The 21,355-nt window shown below is 37.8% G+C and overlaps 1 protein-coding gene across 1 annotated transcript in view; it reads right to left on the bottom strand.

Moving 5' to 3' along the window:
* brinp1 (bone morphogenetic protein/retinoic acid inducible neural-specific 1) overlaps positions 1 to 21,355 on the bottom strand; it is a 136,404-nt gene that overhangs the window by 6,633 nt on the left and 108,416 nt on the right. Inside the window, exons 6-7 of the mRNA XM_059357758.1 lie at positions 15,552 to 15,788; positions 7,779 to 8,001 (exon numbers count right to left, since the gene is read on the bottom strand). Coding sequence (XP_059213741.1) covers positions 7,779 to 8,001; positions 15,552 to 15,788 — 460 coding nt within the window. The remainder of the gene's footprint in view (positions 1 to 7,778; positions 8,002 to 15,551; positions 15,789 to 21,355) is intronic.

Here is a 21,355-nt window from a genome sequence, read left to right on the forward strand (position 1 = left end):
AGTGGTTGAATGTTATGCTTGAATAATGATTCAGACTTCTGAAGCCCAGTGAGCTCGCTCAAAATTGGGTATAAAAAGATGAATTCAGTTTGTAATTTGCCAAATAAATTACAATAACATTTTTACTTTTAAAAAAGCTTTAGAAAGATTCCTAAAATATTTATGTTTTTTTTCTCAGTTTTATGACAGGTGGTCCAATAAATAAATAAATATAAATATATATATAGTTTTTAAAACTTTAACTCAGTCGACAAACTCCTATTATTGTTTGTAAAATCTAAGTCCCTAAAAAAGTAGGATTATACTTCATGTGAAAGAAGTTTATGGGGCGTCCCGATGGCTCACACTGGTAGAGCGTGTACCATGAAGGCCGGGTCCTTGCTACGGCAGACCTGGGTTTGAATCCGGCCTGTGCTGCATGTCTCCCCCTTTCTATCTGTCACTATCTAATAAAGCAGTAAAATGCCAAAAAAATTATCTTTAAAGAAAAAGGAGTTTATTTTCATCCTAGAGATTAAGTTCAATCTGGATTCAGCCAGTCCCTGAACTACGTATGGTAGAATCTTGCCAACTTTCTCACTGGCAAAATTAATGTTTTGCATGAGTCATAAGGTTATTTGTCTCCGTGGACAAAAGTAAATTGCATGCAGTCTGGAGGTGTATTCTCTTTATATAAAACGTTGAAAGGAGAAACTGGATACGGCTGATCTAATTTTAATATTTTGACTTTAGCTTCTTTTTCTCTGTGAAGTTTGTGCAAATGTTATGTCAAATAATATGTCTCTGAATATGTGTTTTGAGAGTCCTTGAGAGATTGTGTGGTCAGTATGGCTTTTAATCTGTTTCGCATTTTTTTTTTCTCATAGACAGTGCCTTACCTTTGCTGTATATTTTGATTTCAGTTTGGCATTGAATTTTTTTGACATGACATGACATGACATGACAACATGTTACAGTCTGGAAGCTTCTGTCATGGCAAATTTGTAAGAGTTAGCAACACTTAAATATGAGCTATCTTCAGTTTTCTTTTATTCTTTTGCTTCAATTTCCCTGTCCTCTGCATTTTTCATGTAGTTTTTACCCTAAATCCATGCTGTCTTCCAGCACTGGTCTTTTCACACACAGGTTTTTCCCATTTGTATGTTCAATTGCAACCTTGGTATGTGCCTTCTCTGGAGCAGCTATTTCTTGAGCTTGTTTGCTTATGTGCACTAGTGTGCTGATGTCTGCTTTTGCCTGCTTTTCCCTTTTCCCCTAGAGATGAGATGTCTTAATCTCCTGGTGCAGGCACTGTATTTGTGATTTTTATATCACTTTCCATTGCCTCTCTGTGGTATTGCAGTTTGGCCTGGAGTGTCTTTACAGAGATGAGTGTATCATGTTGGTTCCCTCCAGCTTGCGTCTGCTGTCCATTCCGGCATGAATACAAAAGAAGCTACCGTGCAGAGATGGGCCAGTATGTTGGTTGATTTTACTACATTGTACTGAAACATCCACAGCCAAAAATTTCTATTACCATCAATACTGCTATTATTTTCCACTGCTCTAATAGAGGCAGACAGCAGGGACAGCTAACTAGTTTTCACGTCTGTCTAGCCCTGAGCTCTAACTACTCTGGTCATTACTGTTTACATTAGCTAGTTGTCCTACTGAAGCACAGGAAGCTTATGGTTTCATGCATTTTACATGACTGTCACAAAGGAAAATCACTGCTGCAACATTGTGCACATTCAGTTCTTTCTGACAGGTGAATTTTAAATGTGCCGATGTTGACAAAATTCTGCTTAACAACTATTATATATGTATCATTTTTCTATCACCAACACATCAGCTACAAATCTTTGGAAGAACTTAACCATGTGCTTATTGTGAACAAAAACTTCTTCTTTTTTTATAGATAATTGGATTTTGATATAAGAGATCAAACTGGCATATTCATTTGACATTATCTAATTGGGAAATATCACACTTGATTTCTTGTTCAACATTCAGTATCTAATATTTTAAAATATTGTGGAGTTCACAACACTTTTAAAAAAAAAAAAAGGAAAATCTTCATTGGGATTGGCATACAAAAGAGATTGTTTTGACAGTTGCCTCAAATATAAAGCCATTTCCTTTTTTGGTATTTATCACTGCATTTGACAAGGCACAATCAAAACGATCCCTTCTTTAATTATATTTGCAATAACTGTTGAAATATCCAGTCTGCAAGACTGAACTAAAATATATTTTATCATATAACTGCCTTCCTCAATAAGCTATTTGAGTGCCTCATGCAGCTAGTTTTATTCCTGCTTCATTTATTTCAATTTAAAGTAATAACTGGAGATTTGCTACAGAAAATTAAATAAAAGTACATTGGAATGGGTGCTGTTTGTTTTCATAAATTCAAGGACACTTTGTGCTTGTATTGGCGCATCAAACAGCCGTGGTATTCATATGAGATATGCCATAACTCGCTCGTTAGAAAAGGGAAAATAAAAGAGATGGAGAACATCAGAGCAGGATAAAGGAATCTGCTTTTCATCAAAGAAAACTGAAAAAGAAACTCCCACAGATGGGGCATGTATATTTAAAAAAAAAAAAGAAGAGTATGAGAGTAGAGACCCCCTGAAAGGTCACAGTGGGGATTTTATTTCTGAAATGGTTTGACGTGAACCTTGCAATATTTTGCAATATGTCTTACTTTCCCTCTGATCCATGGAGAAAGAGAGAGCTATAATATGATAGAGTATTAAGTATTATTAAGTGTAAGTGTGGCTGTACTTGGGTTGTTATGATCATGGCTGTACCATGGGTGTAACACTAATGCAGGGGCTGTGTGAACAAGGAAATGTTACTGCTGGCTGAGCTTTAAAGCAACTATGGTTCTGAACTCCTGTGGTGTATAACACATCTGTCACATCTGATATGAACGCCGCAGGTTCCAATCCCGTGTGGCCTAACAATGCTTTCTTGGCGAATGTTAATATGAGCAGTAAGGAGTAGTCATATGAGATAGCACCATAGATACAAATGCAGTCATCGTCCGTGCAATAACAATATTCAGGGCTACAGCTCAGCTACAGCTACAGCAACACCACAGCCAGGCGGATCTGTTGCAGCGCTACTGTCAGATCTCGGCCTTTTGAAAAGAATAATGAGCAATAAATGCATAATGTAAAGTGTCACATCATCTCTTCATTCTGTTATATCTGCAGAGCATATCCCTCAACTGGCAGCATACCATATTGCACTAACTGTTCCTATAGAACGGCCTGGGGACACAAAGTTGAGAAAAAAAAAATTCCCAGCATGACCCTTGGCTACATATAAGAGAGAGCATTACCCTTGATGATTTCATGTGACAGTATAACACTCAATGCAAAAATGTGGCTTGCATATATTCAAGCACAAACTTAAAAGCAATGTTGTGTCAAAATCGATACAAATTAGAGCAAAGTAATTCATCACACGGAGGGTATATTCATATTTGTAAATATGCTTGACTTGACATGAATAATTAAAGGCAATGCATAACCTGGATGCAAATGATTTGGCTGGGAGTGAAGCTACTTCATATCTGTCACTATTAATCATTTATACCAAAGACAAACTGCTATGTTCATTCTACTTGAAGCAAGCTGCTATACTCATTACAGGAAATGCAATAGCAAATCCAATATAGTTCAGCTATAAAGTTTCCACACAGTTATTGCAGTGAGTGTTCACAAGAGGAATTTACGACGTTTGTAATGAATGGATTCCTTGTGGTGAGGTAAACCTAGAAAAATTACAAGGTGGTGATATGATATTCTAATTATGGGTCAGGCAACAATGCATCTGATGTCTGTCTAGTGAAGGGGCAGTTTGATTTAGAACTTAAAATCTTTTTTGGATGAGTTTAACCTGATAACATAAGTTTACATCATAATAATTGTAATTAGTAATAAGTAACTTCCTTTCTCCTATGCATCCATAATTTAATTAAACTAAAAGCGCACAAGGACTGGCATAATAGAAATGCTTTAAGGCTGTGTGTAAGAATTATGAAATAAAATGAAACTAAAGTGGAGCTGGTTCATTAAGATTGCATCACTCTACTGTGTTCTAGTGTCAGTCAACACGTTACCGGTGAATATGAATAGTCTTTCAATACCTCTATTTTTATCTTACCTATGAATATACATTCACTCATATTCACATTTATGCCTGCACTAACAGTGCATGCATAATAAACATGCTTTATTAAGCACCTCACTCAAGTGATTTACATTACACACACACACAAAAAAAGATTTACTTGTGAGTCCAAGCTCGCTTCTATGACTGAACTCTCTCGTTGCCTCGGCAACAAAGCATAAAAAAATTATTGTTCTCTTTTTTTCTTACCTTTCCAGCACATTGCAAAAGACTGTGAGTCACTTGTGGTGCCAGACACAGCGTCCTTAGAAAGTATCAAGTATATGCTGTTCAAATACTGATACCACAGCTTTCTTATTACTGTTAATAAAGCTGGGGGTGATTTTACTTACCAATAGTACCTTATCATTGCTCTTAGATTGTATCAAGGTATTTCAGTATACCAGGGTATTTAGAAATCCCAACGGTAGGATTTTTAATACCGTCAAAAACACAGACACTCCTCTTTGACAGTGAGATACTGTATTGAGACAATGTACTGCAGTGCTCAGCATGTGCCACCAGGGGTCAGTCTCTCTAATGGTGGAACAAGCAGGGTTGTTTTTCCATCCAACTTCTGCTGAAACCATGCCCATTTTCTTGTGAAAAATGTCTGAAAGCAACTTCTGGGTTGATGAATTTCCCATTAACTGCTAGTCAGCTAGCTAGTTTGTCCATTTCCGGAGCTGCTGTCCATTTCCTTCCTAGTCGAAATAATCTCGTAGAGACGGGGATTGAAGGGATTTATCCAGCACTGCCGCTGGCCACCTGCCCACATTTTCTGTTACCAGTGTAGCGTGAAAGCTAGCTTAATAGTGGATTATTCAGAAAATTGCTAAATTGTTAAAGTTTATGAATTTAACAGCTGGCTAGATAGCTAACTTGCTAGTTTTGCCATGCTTTCATGCTGCACTGGTAATACTGCTACTAAGTTGTTAAATTTTTCTAATTTAGCAGCTGGCTAGTAAGCTAACAAAGAGTTTTGCTAGTTTTGCAGACCTTTCATACTACACTGGTTATACTGCTACTAAATTGTTAAATATTACTTAAATTTAGTGGCGGTCTAGTTAGCTAGCTAATTTGGTAATTTCACCATGCTTTGTATGCTACACTGGAAGTTCCGGAGCTCCATGAGCTGTTCGTGCTCATGTTACAGTGAAAAATCTGCAACGTTTCCCTACAAGTATTTAATTAAGAAAGACATGTCTAAGTAGACTAATTGAACATTAGACACACAGCATGGTGGGCAACTCATAAATGACTTTTTGGCCAGCGGCATTTTTTTCAACACAAATACCACCGTTTATCCTTGAAAAATGTCAGGAATGCATGATGGTATGAAGATTATACCGTTCAGGCCTATTCCTTATCTTGGTTACCTTGAATCACTGGTGATTTCATAGGGTTGACTCTCCTATCAGACTTGCATATTTTCCTTCCTCCCTAACAGATGCACTGCACTATCACCAAGTTTCCGGGAAAACATGATTCTGATCAAGTCTAAGATGCAAAGGTTAATAAGCAAGCAAGATAATACAGTCCCCTGAGGAGCCACCGTCTCTCCCACTTGTTGATCCGACATGGAGTTGCACGGTGTCAAATACTGTGATATCGGTGGGGTAATCTGTGATCCAAGTGATCACTGGGGCTTCCACATGCATAGCTTAGAGACATTTCCCCAGTAGAGGACCCTGGGTGGTGTTAAAACCACTGGAGAAGTCAATGAACATGATTCTTGCAGTGCTTGTCCAAGTATGCATGGAGTAGCAGGTGGTTGACAGCATCATCCTCCCCATTGTGGACCTGATGTATGAACTGGAGGGGCTCTAAACGGTCCCTCACAAGGGATCAGGCCTGCTGTCATTTAGAACCCTGGTGTGCCCATTCTTGGCCACTGGGGCCAGGCAGGATGTTTTTCACATCATCATCAGCACCCTCTGCAGCTTCACTGACAGGTTGAGGATGTGCTGGAAGGCCTCCCTGAGGTGGTTGGCACAAACCTTGAAAACACTTGGGCTGATGGTTTATGGGCCTTCAGCTTTCCCTCAATTCCCTCATCCTTTGATCAGCTGTTATAGGCTGCCCAGAGGAGAGGGGAGGGTTGGATGTTGGTGATGAGGACAATATTCTTGAATTGGGGACACATTCACATGCATACACATGGGGACTATACACGTGCATAGAGCAAACTCATGGATATATGATAATAATATAGTCTTTAAACCCTCTGAACCCCAAAAGCTGCCAATGGATTTGAAAAGCATGTTTTCTTTATAACATCACTAAAATAACACCATTTAGCAAAGTGAAAATCTGTAAAAACAGACATTATCATCTAAAAATCAGTGAATCTCTGACTGACAGCATATGGAGCACCCTTTCTTTTTTTGGTATTGGTAACACTTGCAGGCTCTTGGAAAAATTGCATTAATAAAAAAACTTTTTTCTTCGTAAAATAAAGTATCAAACAACCTCAATGTGCATTTTTTTCACTTTTTTATGATTCAAGGTAAGTCTTGCAATAAATTTAAATATTATTTTCTTTCACAAGACATTAACAAAAAGGAAAAAATAGGGAGTTGCAGAGACTTGTGATGAATAAAACAAATTCATCCTGCACAAAAGTTTTATAAAAACACATTATAGCATAATGTAGAATCCCTGTGTGAGCTATAGACCACTTATGACCCACTCACGAATGTATGCAAACCGCTTACACGCAAGCACACAGAGGTGATGAAAACAAATAAGTCCTCCATCTGATGCAAAGCTGTCTCACACAAGCAAGCAAATAAACACGCTGCTCTTATTTCCAGTGCCATCAGGCACCCTTGATGCGTACTCCATGGAAGAGGAAGCGCATACTGCGGCTCTTTGATAACACTTCAGAACAAACCTTTGCCAACTCTCACACACAAATGTGGGTGTGCTCCTTTTCTGTCACTGACAGTTGACAACTGCTCATTTTCAGACCACTTAAATGAATATTTTACGGATTCTGTTTCCATTTATATGGCGACATCCCCTACACCGAACAGTTTTAGGGGTGTTTTGTGTGGCACTCGGGAACTTTGCATATGTTGCATAGTTTTTTCTAATATTTGCTGCAGTGGATAGGGAAATTCCTGGCATTTCAGGCAGTGCCGTCACCACGACACATCCATAGCAAGGCTCTTAAGCTGCAACTGCAGTAGGTGGTGACAGATGTGTGCAATGACCTATCAAGAAAACTCCCACAGCTACATTTTCTTTTCAGCCTGCAATGTGAAATACAAGAGTGAGCAAGAGTGCTTTGGGCATGTGCAAACCTCAGCACTAAGTTGGCTTGATGGACAGAAACAACAGAGCCATAAGTTGAAATGTATAATGGATGACAACTTACTTTGCATGCTTCAAGAAGCAACAATCAAAATAAAACCTCTACATCATCTCAGAGGAGACATCTCCCTGAAAGATGTCACTCCTCTGCGGGATACATTTTCATTTGCTTTACTTGCACTTGGAAAGCAAAGATCCCAAAATACCAGCGTAATAAACAGCACCTTTGCTTTTACGTCACTGTGTAAATCCACATCTAATTTCCATCACGATGTGGAGGTCGTATTTCTACCCACCTCTCCCGAGGCATCTGGTGGTTGGGGTTGTGGTGACAACGGATGCTGAGGCCAAAGAGCTTGCGGGCGGTGCGCTGAATCTTGAGCCGCTGGATCTCCAGGGAGCTCTGAAGGAGCCTGTAGCGGGCCTGAAGGTCCCAGTCGCTGCCCCACAGGAGATGCACACTGCTGATGGGCAGGAAGTGAGTGGAGGGCAGTCTCTTCAGAAAGGACTTAAACTCATCTGGATGACAGGAAGGGATCGAGGGAGAGAGCAGATTGCAGAGAAAAGAAGAAGAGAATACAAAGAAGGAATTCATTTTCTGACTTAATATATCTGGAAGGTGCTGTGTTAGGAAGAAAATGTGATAAAATAAAACAGTTGCATTTGAGAAAGTGATACCGGTTCTTCTTATATTGTACTTATTAGTCAACATAATTAAAACATCATAAGTAAAGAAGAAGAATTTACATTCATTCTCAAACTTTTAAGCAGGTGAATTACACAAGTAAGCAGCAGGTAATGCATGTTTCACACTAGAACACTTGTTTTACACCCCGCTAAAATCCCAGGATTAGAGGCAAATTGGCATTGACTTAATGCTCGCAAATTAATGATATAATATCTGGACCAAGAAGAACATCAAGAACTTTACTTCATGTGTTGCATTTTTAAACCACCAAAGATGTTGTTGCACCTAAAGGAACCTGGTGAAAGGTTGTGACCCCCTGTCACCAGCCAGTCTTGAAGTTCTCAAACATAAACAACAGAAGACGTCGTGTGTCAGTTCTACAAATTACGACACATATGAATGTATCACGACGCAGCTCGTGGTGCAACGACGCGTTCTAAAAATAGCACATACGTACGGCCTGCGGTTGTAAAAAAAGACTCCAGTTTCTGTGGATTCATGTTGTAAAAGTACTGACCTTGTTTAGGGCAAAAAAAATCTGGTTAGGTGTTTTAAACAGACAGTTTAAACAGTAAATAAATGTATGTGAATGTCAAAAAAAAAATGTTGTTACAAGGATCATGTGACTGCCGCAAGTTATGTAAAAAACGTAAGTTAAGTTAAAAATTGTGACTCACGTACTGTAACTACGTCAGCAAGATGGCGGCAGGTGCATTACAGCGGACGGTGAAATACGGGGACATAGCTTGTTTATCGCTGCCTGTACACGCGACCTATATTCACATTTTTGACGGGAGAACAGGCTGATGCATAAGTTAATTAACAAAGCAAGTCTAAAAGTTTCTTCCATTTGATTAACTTTTATGAAATAGTGAAAAAAAAAAAAGAAAATCTGTATCCAAACAATCTTATCTGTGAACCAACCGGTGTGTTTTCATACAAATGCTATGAGTGCAAACAACATCGGTGAGTGGGATTACTTTACAAAACTCTTATTTGTTCAACCTTATCCTTAGTAGAATTACAAACACAACAGCAAGCAGCAAACAGTTTGCAGGACTCAACTCACACGGGTAAGTGACTAAACAAAACAAACAAATCTGTTGGATTGTAATTCTTTGTCTGTAAGTTGTCCATCAAAACTGTTTTTTGACTGTAATTAGAGCAATACAACAGTACTATTGTATTATAAATGCTGTAGTGTGACAAATAAGGCAGTATTTTAGCATTTGAAGGGAAACAAAATGAAACTTGCTTTAACTCCATCAATGTGAATCTTTACTAACTGAACTTTTTGCATTGTAATTTTTATGTATGTTATAATTCAGGCTCCTGATTTAATCTGGTGACTGACTGAATGAACATTTCGGACTGATACATTTAGGTTAAAGTACGATTAAGGAAAAGTTGGTCCTGTTGTTCGAAGCATCCAATATTTTTTGCATATTGTTGGTGCTTTCATACGGAGCCCCCAAAGTGATATGAGAAAAAAAAAAAAGCGGTGAAACTCGAAATCTCGACTTGTAATCTCAATCTGTACCATACTTTCATGCGCATTAATGGACGTATTATTGATGTTTTCATAGTAGTATGCAGTATGAAACAATTAAATGGATTTATTTTGTAGAATGCAAGACACCATTTCAGCTGAACTTGGCAAGCTGTTTATTCCAGTGATTTTAACTTTAATATTTATATATTTATAAATAAAAAAGTATAAAAAACAACCCCACCTTTTCTTGCTTTAATTCCTAAAATATTAAAATGTGAATTTTGGGAGTTCACCAAGATTTATATATTATTAAATAATCTCACCCAGAGTGTATTCTTATTTATATCATACATATCTTAACATATTCCTTAACCCCCACTCTACAGTTATTTATACACCACTATCCATTTGAACATACTTCTTTTTGCACTTCTAATTAGAAGCTGAGTAGCATTGTGTCCCTTCAGCACTTGTATTGTGTGCAATGACAATGAACTCTGACCAGCCTTCTTAATATGTGCCTGAGCATCTTTGATTTACTCTTTTGGATTGCTTCTGTTCTGAGCATTTACAGAGAATTGAAACCCTCAGTGCAGTAAACAGCCTCTTACTCTGTGCTCCCACACACTTACTGAAGAGCACTGCTCCAACCAATTTGTTCCCACCAGTGTTGATTATTGCCCTTATGTTCCTCTCGCTGTTTCTGATAATTCTTTGCTTGTCTCCTCCCTAGACAACCCCAGGAGCCCAGCTCTCTGACCCTTGTTTTCAACACTAGCTCCAATCTTTAGCAACACTGGGTTTGAGCATGTTGTTACGTCTCCAGTGGCAAATACACAAGGAATCTTTTACTTGGTGCGCCAATTAAGAACATTTAAGTCAAATGACTCAGAGTGGCTCGTTATTGTCTCCGAAGATAAATTTAAGCACATGATTATAAATAATAGAGTGAGCAATTTAATGTCTCCTTAGCAACATCAGTAGTCAGGCTGAAGACAGTCCAAAAGTAGTCGAACACAAAGATAATTGCCTCTACCTAGGGTTCACATTTCATCTTTATACTGTCATAATGGTGCAGAGCTAGACACAATCCATACATTCAATGTATAAGTCCCTGGTGCTAAGAACTGTTGTTGAAAAGATTCTTATAATCAAGACACAGCAAAGATCTGTGCACTAAGCCAGCACCCTCCTACAGACCTCTCCAAGACAGTCTAACAGCATTAACTACAGAGTTGAGAGCTCTTTCTCAGACACAGCTGAGAAATGTCAGAACTTCCTCCACTCTCCTCCCAGGCATGTCAGAGCTCCTTTCCCTCTTTTCTTCAAAGAAGCCAGATTCCTTCTCCTCCCCTGTTTCCAACTTGCCATATCCCCCCCACCCAGTTTTTCAGAGATGTCAGGTACCTCCCTCTCCCCTTTTCCTAGAAAAGATGGGTGTCTCCAGCATCCGCTATTCAAAACTGTCTGATTCCCTCACCACAAAAAAAAAATCCTTTATCATGTCATGCCAGTTCAACAGTTGCCAAGTCCCTTTTTACCGGCTTCAAAGCCATCCAGGATCTCTTCCTTGATACAGCTTCCAAAGAGCCCACAAAGTCCCTCGAATGACCCTTATCTCAAGTCACCCAGCACCTTATCTGGAGATTACAGCTCTCCAAATGTAAACCCACTTTACCTCTTGTGCTATTACATCTCAATATGTTGTGGTCCAGACAGTAACACTTTATAATAACCATCATTAACTCATGGCCATTTCATAGTGAAGGAAACTGTAGTTTATAGTTTGTTTGTTTTTTATGTAGACAATAACTAATAAGGTTTACTGATTACTAGTAACGCTATAAACGATGTTATTTAATAGTTTGGAGGACACATTATAACATTTTACATATTATATTAATTATTTATAAACTGTCTACAAGCACAATTTGAATATACAGTTGCTAATGATGAGTATAATAGCTTGTTAAATGGGTAATAAACACAATAAACACAAAAGCATCTATAAACATTATTTTATAAATATCATCAGTACACTAATAATCACTCTTTTACAGATTACCAATAAAAATGTGAATGTGACTTGATGCTTTACAAATCAGTGATTAATAGATAATTATTATAAGCATTTGTTATTTTTTTATTGCTTTATTAAAGCCATCCAAATAATGTTAATAGACAATTTACAAAGTGAAGTGTTTCATCTATCCATGTGATGTTTTTCAAATAATGCCTTAAACGTTTAGAAATAATTTAGTAATAATTAGCAAAACATTATTTCATTGTTTCTTGACAGCAAATGATATAACATTACAATAAACTTTTTAATTAATTTGCAATGTACCATTTATAAATGATGGTTATCTCGTATTATAATATTTACATTTGCAATTTTTTTCAGTTTGGGTTTGATGGTTTTCAACAGGATTACTGAAACACTTGCTTCATTTTCATGGAACTTGGTGGAAGGGTGGAGCATGAGCATAAGACGAACCAATTACATTTTAAAGAAGATTTGAATCACAGGGCAGATACTATAATAATATACTATTATTATCAGATATTATTTTTCACTTAAAATTGTGAGATTTCTGCTGCATTTTAAGTGCATGTCGCATCTGCAGAATCTGAGAAAACCAACTAAAGTAGCACTTATTGTTGTAGTAGCTGCTGAATTTAGCATTAAATTTATTTCAAACTTTTATTTAATCAATTTGGACGTTTGGACAATTTGTGGAATATCTAGCTGGACAGATGCACAATGCGGCATGGTGGTAGTGGAAAATATATTATCTGAGGACGGTTGATGGTGATATTGTAATTAGTCAAATCACCTTTTTCTTTTCTTTTAAAAGGAAAATGACTAAGCCTAAAAAAAAATCTCCCAAGAGGAAACAGGAGTCTTTGTAGAAGAGGTACTGATCATAATTGCTATGAGCAGAAGAAAAGTGTCTTGACAGAATGCATCTCATTTACTTTCCATTTACTCTGCTAATAGTGGATGATCGTTAGGGTCATTTTGTATTTTTCACTTTGGGGGAAAAATCTTTAAAATAATGTTAATAATTTACTGGCTTGACTCTCAAAATGCAACTATGGCTGCCCTTTGGATGAAGCAATCACATGCACCACAGGGCTTGTCAGGGCTTGTATCTTGTTATTTTCATGATATTTCTTTTTTTTGTGCCAAAAATGTGGTGTTGAAACGAGGGATTTTTTTTTTAGTTAGCTGAAAGAGAGAATTATTAGAAAACTGCACTTTAAAATGTAATCACTCTTTCTTTTGCTGGTGACTTTCCTGTTCAGTTTAAGGTCAGTGCGTTCAATTAGAGAATGTTGTAAATAACTTTCTTTTAAATTTTTATTTAACTCAGGAAGCATTTTTTTTGTATTATAGCAGCTCACTGAAAGCAGCAGAACAGCAGAAAAGAGTACATAACGATTAATTCATGTATCACAACTCATATCATTATCATATATTGCATCTTTTTCTCATATTGTGCAGCCCTAGTGTTATTCAATCTTTCATATTAAAAAAAATATGTACTCAAGTATATATTCTGTATATTCCTTGTTTCAAAACCAAAGACAAAATGATAAAGTTTAGACAGATGTTCCTCACAGGCCCTCTGACCCTGAGAAAGTTATTGATTCAACTATTCCTTATTTTGGTCAGTATGTGAAATACATTTAACTTTCTGGGCCAGTTAATACATTTATAGAAATCACTTTTTGGCCTCTTCATGTGCACTTTCCACCGCCTCTTCACAGACTTACTGCACTCACTGACCTCCACAACTCACATTAACTTTCTTCTACGGTACATAAATATATTTATCTGCTGCTGGCAGGTTTTATTGGGACACTTTTATATCATATCAATAATAGATCAATGTGGTGACTTGCCATGTAACAACTGAGCACTAGCTGTGCTTTTTCTCCCCTCCACTGTGTCTAAAATATTTTTTACCTCAGGTCTCTATTTGCATTCAGTGAAACAGGAGACATTTATATTGGAAAGAATATAACTTGCCCTGACATTCAAGCAATTGACATTTCAAAGTATTTTTTGCTGCCATTCATTCCTCATACACAACAAATAACAAGTAAGAAAATTATTATTTGCAAGTCCATTACAAAGATGGCCCATATGATTATTTTCTGATCTATTGCCGCTATGTGAAACACTTGGTTGCTGTTCAGGAAAGACCACTGTGATAAAATAAATCATTTTAGAGTCAGAATACAATCACCAGTCTTTGGTGTTGGATTAAAAAAGTTTCACTGTCTTTCCATCCATGAAGCTTGACCTTTTGTAACACAATGAAAGTTTCACACTACACTCTGCAGTGAACACAAGAAACCTTAATTTCCTATTAATTATGTAGTTTTGGGAGTGAACATGGAAGCTGCCAAATAATTAAATGTGTTTTTAAACTATCTTCAAGTGAAAGGAATACTGCCAGATTACCTTAATTACCGGAGCTCAGCATGTGTGCGCATAAAAAAAAATCACTTCATGTCAGGAAATATTTACTTGCTTAGTAAAAGGAATGCAATGCAATATTGCTCTACAAATGATATGCTATTATTGTGTCTCCTTTCAGGCTTTTTGTAATGTAATGTTGGTAATTCATCTAAGTAAGAAACAAGATGTGTATGATTACTTAAAAGTTTAACAATTTTTTTTAACTTTATTATCTGTTTATGTAAATATATGATGTCACATCCTGTTTAATCACTTCCACTTCCTGTTTAGTGACTTCCTCTTGGATCCCTTCCTATTAAGTCACTTCCTGTTCAGTTACTTCCTGGTTAACTGGAAAAAAAGGAAGGCAGACATGTGTTGCATGCTCTGAAAGCAATCTGTACACCTACTCTGAAGCATCATAGAGGCAATGCCTTAAGTTGGATTTTGCATTTGACATTAGTGAAGCTTTCCATCCAATTGGTTCATAAAAAGGTTAATTTCTCAAGGCTTCATGTGCTCACAAACCCCCCTGCTGGTCAAAACTTTTACTGTCATTTCAACTATTTCCAACTATTTGTGATTGGCCTCTTGGCTGTCTTGCAACATTGTCAGCATAGGAATAATCACTGCCAAGAACAATTGCATTTGATTTTGTGTGGTTCATTCATTCATTCATATGTGGGTAATGGTAAAAGTCTATTAATGTCAAAAAAATGTGTCAGTATGATTTCATTCAATGTTTAAATAAATCCAATAGGACATGAGATGTTTATGTTAAAACTGTGGCAGTGTTTTCCAGATCAGGACTTTATTAATTTTTTTTAAACAGTATTTTTGCAACTTTGCTTGGACTCAATTTTGTGGGGATCCCTTGTGCTTTATATATTGTTCATGTATAACGCCAACACTCAAACCATTCCCTGAACCAGTGAGGCTTCAAACGTCATCAAAGATGTCACTTGCCCTTAAAGAAACAAGCCTCGATACGAGCTTCATAAAAGACTTCCTGGGTTTCTCGACACACACTCCGAAGCACAGTCCGTCCCATCACTATTCGACATGTTTATATATAAGCAAGTGATTTTATAAATGAATGTATATGATAAATTAAGTTAAGTTAAAAGTGTTTTTCATTTACAATTATATACAAGCAGACAGAAATGTGCATCATGTTTACAGCTGTGTATGTTGTAATATTTAGTTAAAATACTTTTGTATTGCTTTATTTGCAGTTTTCACCAGCATGTTAATGAATAAAGTGTGACAGTAAATGGTCAAACTTACTACGACTCTGTCTTCATTGGCAATGGTTTAACTTGGTGTGTTAAACTTAGAGTTTCAACGAACTGCACGAGAACACTACAATTATCATAACGCTTCATTGTAAATACATATTGTAGGAATTTCTGTCTTACCAGAGTTCTCAAAGTCTTTGTAAGAGGACGCCCAGGACTCAGACATCCCCAGCAGGGTATTCTCCATGATCTGGATGTCGGTGATGGGGCAGTTGCATTGGGGATACTCCTCGGCGCACTGACAGATGCACTGGTTGTTGCTGCACACGTACTCTCCCTCTCCATTGCACATGATGTAGCTCAGAGCCGACTGGACAAATTTCTCCTGCAGGTAATCTGGGAAAATGACCTGAAGACCTGAAGGAAAAGATAAATGAAGTGCCTTATTGAAACAGAATGCTTTTTTTAAAAGATATTTTTTGAGCATTTAACGGCTGTATTTGATAGTGGCAGAGAGACAGGCAAAAGGCTCCAGGCTGGATTTGAACCCGGGTCGCTGCTACAAGGACTAAGCCTTAGTGGTATGCGCTTTTCCAGTGAGCCACTGGGACACGACAGAGAGCATTTTAATTCGCTATTGTCTATTATGGCATAAAGTACACTTCAAGAAAAAAAAAACATTGCAATCTTATGAAAGAGTTTTCTTTGGTGAAGTAATTGGGGGGCAAATTAAGTCTGAAATATGCAGCCATGTTTTTTTTCCATGAAAGCGCACCAAACAATGGATTTTTTTAATACCAAAATCTCAAAACATGACCTGATAAAAAAAATTAATCTGAAAACTGCTGAGTGACATGAATAGCCTTTTCACTATTTTGTAATTACATGTGTTCAGAAAAAAGAACTGAAATGGAAAAATTCGAGTCAGTTTACTGTCAGTGCATTGTTACTCACAATGTTTCTTCGCAGATAAAGTGAACATATATGTAAGAAAATGTTACCAGAATAAGAAAAGCTGTGGTTAAATGGCAGGCTGCCCTTCCGGGAGCAATTTGTCTTTTAAGCACTCATTCATTTTTCTGAAGGATGTGCTTCAAAGCTCGACTATGTTCAACTTGAGCTGTCTCTTCGCTAGCGGGTCACTCGTGACGTGACAATGTATATAACAGAGATTGATGCCTGCTTGCTTGTGCTGTGGATTTACTAAAGCATGGAATATGTTTCCATCATGAGCATTTTCATGTGCTTCACTGTGTACGGTAAATGATACCATTTGTAGTTTCTTGTGGTTTACATACCCAACTTTGCAGCATTCTGCTAATTATACACTAATGGCAATAGATGAATTCATAACCTAGAGAGCAATTCGGGGCTGAAGCTGAAAGTACCTCCTCACTCTCACCACTGACAAGGTATTTATAATTTTCAGACTCCGAGCCAGTCCATATCTCACCCTGGGGATCTCATAGAATTGAAGCTTGAACAGCTAACATTAAAGCCTTTCTCTTCAGTCCAAGCCCGGGGAAAAGAAATCCCTAGCTCTACAAGCCACTGGATTGGAAAAGAACTAAATAGATTTTTTCTTTCTTGTATGAAACGACATCTTGGTGAGGCAATATTTCCTTAATAGGTTTTACTTGAGCACAAACAGTGCTTCAGCAGAAAATATGCAACCAGGAACCAGAACATAACATGTTATTGAATGATGAATGATTGCATTCTTTTTTCAGCTCACGTATTATTTGCACCTTTGGGTGAAAATAAGATTCCATTTATGCAAAATCAACATAATGTAACTGAAATGAAAGTGAGGGTATAATTTCATCTTGTACACATGAATCACTCTCATCTCACAGAGTTGAGTGGTATCTCTCATTTTGCATATAATGTGGCAATTAATGCTCATTATCATCCACAACATGGGCAAACTGAAAACTGTGGGGAATTAAGAAGCGAATAAAGGTCTTAATATGTACAGAGAACTGTCTCTTCAACAAAGGGCAACTGTAACAATTATCGTCATGGTGATAGACTTTGAAGAGGAGCAATGAACAGGCTGCATGGAAAACTTCATACCAACATGTTATTTAGTATAAACGGTAGTATGACAACAATTTCCACTGAAATATTTAATGATGCAAACAGTGGACACTGTGCTGGCATAAATATCCCACAATGCAATGCGGTGGTGATCAGTGTTGGGGGGGAATTAACTATATGTAATTAAATTAGTAGTTTAACTACAAATTGCAGTAGCCTGCTGGTGGTTCAACTATTGGTGGTTAAATTATTTTATACTATTTTTTGTGTAGTTAAACGACTGAAACGACAAACTTTACACTGTGCCATAAAAAGAAAAGGACTTTTTTTTTTAATCATTATTATTTTACCATATCTGTTCTACAGTAATTGAACCTCCTTTGACCGCCCACACCCCCTTTCTCTTTCATCCTGACCGCTGTGGAGGCATGCTGAGGCACTGGCATCCGTCAGACAAAAGCCAGATTTGTTTACAAAAATGCTGTCAGATTAAAGCCTGTTTATTTTTGAAAAGTGGGTGGATTTGTGAATAAAGGAAATCTTTTTTTCTAGGATTTGTGGGAAAATACACATGAAGAAAGGGCAATTAAAGTAAAGTAATTAACATTAATATAACTACTAAAAGGCATGCTGTAGGTATAGAAACAATTATATTCCTTTGTTGCTGTTTTATTGATAATAAGCTTGATAAAAACGTTTTGAACTTGTAAACTGACACTTATTAGGCAGAATGAGCTTGAGGTATATGAACGTTGTCAATTTGATCTTTTTAACTAATTCGTTTGAACTACTTTTTTTTAAGTAGCTTTAGTTAACCAAACGAGAATTCTCTCTAGGGTAGCTCTACTGTAGTTCAACTTCTTCTAGTGTTAAGTAATTGGTAGCCTGCAAAGCTATGCTTTCAAAGTAGCTTTCCCAACACTGTTGGTGACGATAATGTTCATAACAGACAATGGTGGAAAGCAACCAAGGAATCATTTTTTTTATTACATTAAATTTGATTAGTTTTGTTGTCTTTTTCTGTTTGGCACTGCTTTTAATTTTATTTTCTTAATTTTTCATCTGTATGTGTGTGATTCTGATGATGGAAAAAAATTATTAGACCATCCTTGTTTTCTTCAATTTCTTTTTAATTTTAATGCCTGGTACAACTAAAGGTACATTTGTTTGGACAAATATAATGAAAACAACAACAACAGCTCATAGGAGTTTAATTTAAGAGCTGATATCTAGCCATTTTATATGGTTTTCTTGATACCAAAACCATTATCAAGAAAACCATGGAAAAAAATTGTCCAAATGAAAGGAACCTTTAGTTCTACTGGGCATTAAATGAACAACAAAGCAAGGAGAAAACAAGGGTGGTCTAATATTTTTTTTCTATGACTGTACATTGTCAATTTTTTTAAAGACAGCGGTCAAGGCAGCTCTGTTATGACAGACACAATGACTTGGATTGCAGTTCACTTTTTCTCACAGCCGAAGTACTCCTTTAAGTGATTTTTATTAGAGATTTATGACTTGGAAAACTTGACACAAAGTGCTGAGCTGCATCTCAAATCTTCATCTCCCCTTAAATGTCTACTGCCTATAACCCCTACTCCTCTATAAAGGCAAACACTAAGGGGTTAATAGGGGTGTAGTCTAATCTCTTGCTTCGGCACGAGTTCATGCTTTGAACTCATGGTGTGAGTGGTACCGGTACTGACCTTGAACGCATTTGTGTATCTTGTACCAAAACTATTTTTCTGTCAAAAATGCTCCACAATGGAGTTCACAAGGTTTTTCCTTTTTTGAGTTATGTGAGTGGAGTGTTGTGAAATCTGAGTTGAGCTTTATTAAAAGTATAGCAGCTTTGATCGGGGGAGCGGAGGGAACAAAAAAACTCAGTGAGCAAGAAGATATTCAGGGGAGTTTCTATTTTTCAGGACTTTGTGATCAGCTGCCCAGTGCAGCTGCAGTCTCAGTCTGGCCACTGAGCGGCTCCACAGCCGGGGTTAAGGGTCTTGCTCCAGACCACCCAGGTTTATCCTGCCTGTCTGGGGATTGAACTGGCAACCTTCCAGTCACAAGCTCACTTCTTTATCCTTTAAGCCACTAAAATTAACAAAATTGACTTTAGCTTTAGGAACACTGGTCTCCAGGGTGAAGTCTGGTTTCTGCTTGAGCCATCCAACCATTTCTGGTAACTTGGCTGCATATTTGTACATAATCTCAGTTCAAATATGAGGCAAACTTTCTACCTTTGCCTTGAATTAAAAGATCAACATTTTCACCTATTATCTATCCTAAACAAGCTTCTTTCTGTAGCTCCTTTTGTAACTTTATACCTCATCAGAAGCACTGCCTATCAGTAATGAAGGGAACAGAAGGAGGGTGGGATGGAGGGAGTAAAGGGGATGGATGGATCATGTCTGACCACAAAAGAGTTGGGTTGCACAGGGCTTTTTCTCCATCAGGCCTGTCTGCGGCCCCTGGATCCAATATTCATTTAGCTTGATGTATTCCTGGGCTTGAAACTTTAATGTGATTTGTGGGAGAATCCAGATGGCAAGTTCACGGATCAACGCTGCTTACTGACAGTGCTGGTGCCAGCGGCCGGGTGCACAATAACACCGAGTGCCTCAGCCCTCCCTCTTTCACTCTCCTGTCTTACCATACCTCATACCCCCAACTCTACCATCAGCACAACCACACGTTTTCTTCTGATATCATTGTGTTGGTACCAGGAGATTGCAGAGGGAATCGTTCAGGATGCTGACATTCAACTCAGCGCTATCACTCTTGCGATCTATTGTTTTCCACTCTTTTCCTCTCAGTGTTCCTGTCCCTTCTCTTCCCGAGCCTCTCCCTCTCTACCTCGTACTCCGTCTCTGTACACATCTCTTCTGTCTTACTTCATTACGCTCACTCCTACTCCCGCCACACTCATGCACATGCCCCTTGACTCGTCCCCCATCATCCTTTGGCTCTCATTCACTCCATCAATCACTCTCCTCATTCCTGTTACTTCACCTCTTCTGCTCTCCTCTACTACCAAGCACGTAGTCAAGTATTGGAAATTTGATGTCTTGTCCTCCCACTCCAGTGTAGAAAATGATGTCATGCAATAAAAGTAAATCCATCAACATTTGTTAGTGCAGTGGGGAATGAGTAAGAGAATTGGAGCCCTCGGGCCAAAAATGAAATGAGAAACTAATCAGAGTAACAACATTTATCTTTGTGGCTTTCCTAGCTTTGCTGTGTTAGTGCAGGAACATGTGAACACATTGAGAATGATTGGGCTATAAAGCTACAGTTATACAGCTCTGATGCAGGTATTTGTTGCAGAAAACACTCGGTATTGGAGCAGGGAGTTGCACCTGCCGTCATTAAAGAGTTGCTGATGAAATGAATAGGTGCATATTGGAATTCCCGTGCAGCCATTTGATAACCTCCAACTTCATGCTCTGCCAGTGCACATAATTCCCTGCAACCCCTATGCCTGGCTAGCTCTAAATAAATAGCACCTCAAAATGGCAGTTAATCTCACCGCATACATCACAGGCTGATATATTTCCTTCACGTATATTGGAGGATATAGGCCCTCAAACATTCCATGAATGCTAAAAATGGAGACTCTGCAACTGTGACTTTGCCTTTTCATTATGTCTCTTTCCAGAGTGCTCTATTTTTACATGGTGATAGATGGGGAGTGTAGGCCGCAACTGAGGCTTGTAACTGTCTTGGCAAGCAGTTGCATGCTTATTGCAATGCCACGCTTCGCCTCATAAGTTACAGTTTCATTAAAGATTAATTGACCATTGTGTGGCCGCAATTTCGCAAAATAATCATTACTTAATCCACTGGTGCAATAAAGTGCATTACTTGAATGGGGGCATTAAATTACCATTGGAGGTTATCGTTGCAGCCATGATACAAAACCAAAGACCTCTGAACTGGAA

The sequence above is a fragment of the Centropristis striata genome, chromosome 19, assembly GCF_030273125.1.
Source record: "Centropristis striata isolate RG_2023a ecotype Rhode Island chromosome 19, C.striata_1.0, whole genome shotgun sequence".
In the NCBI taxonomy this organism is placed as follows: Eukaryota; Metazoa; Chordata; class Actinopteri; order Perciformes; family Serranidae; genus Centropristis; species Centropristis striata.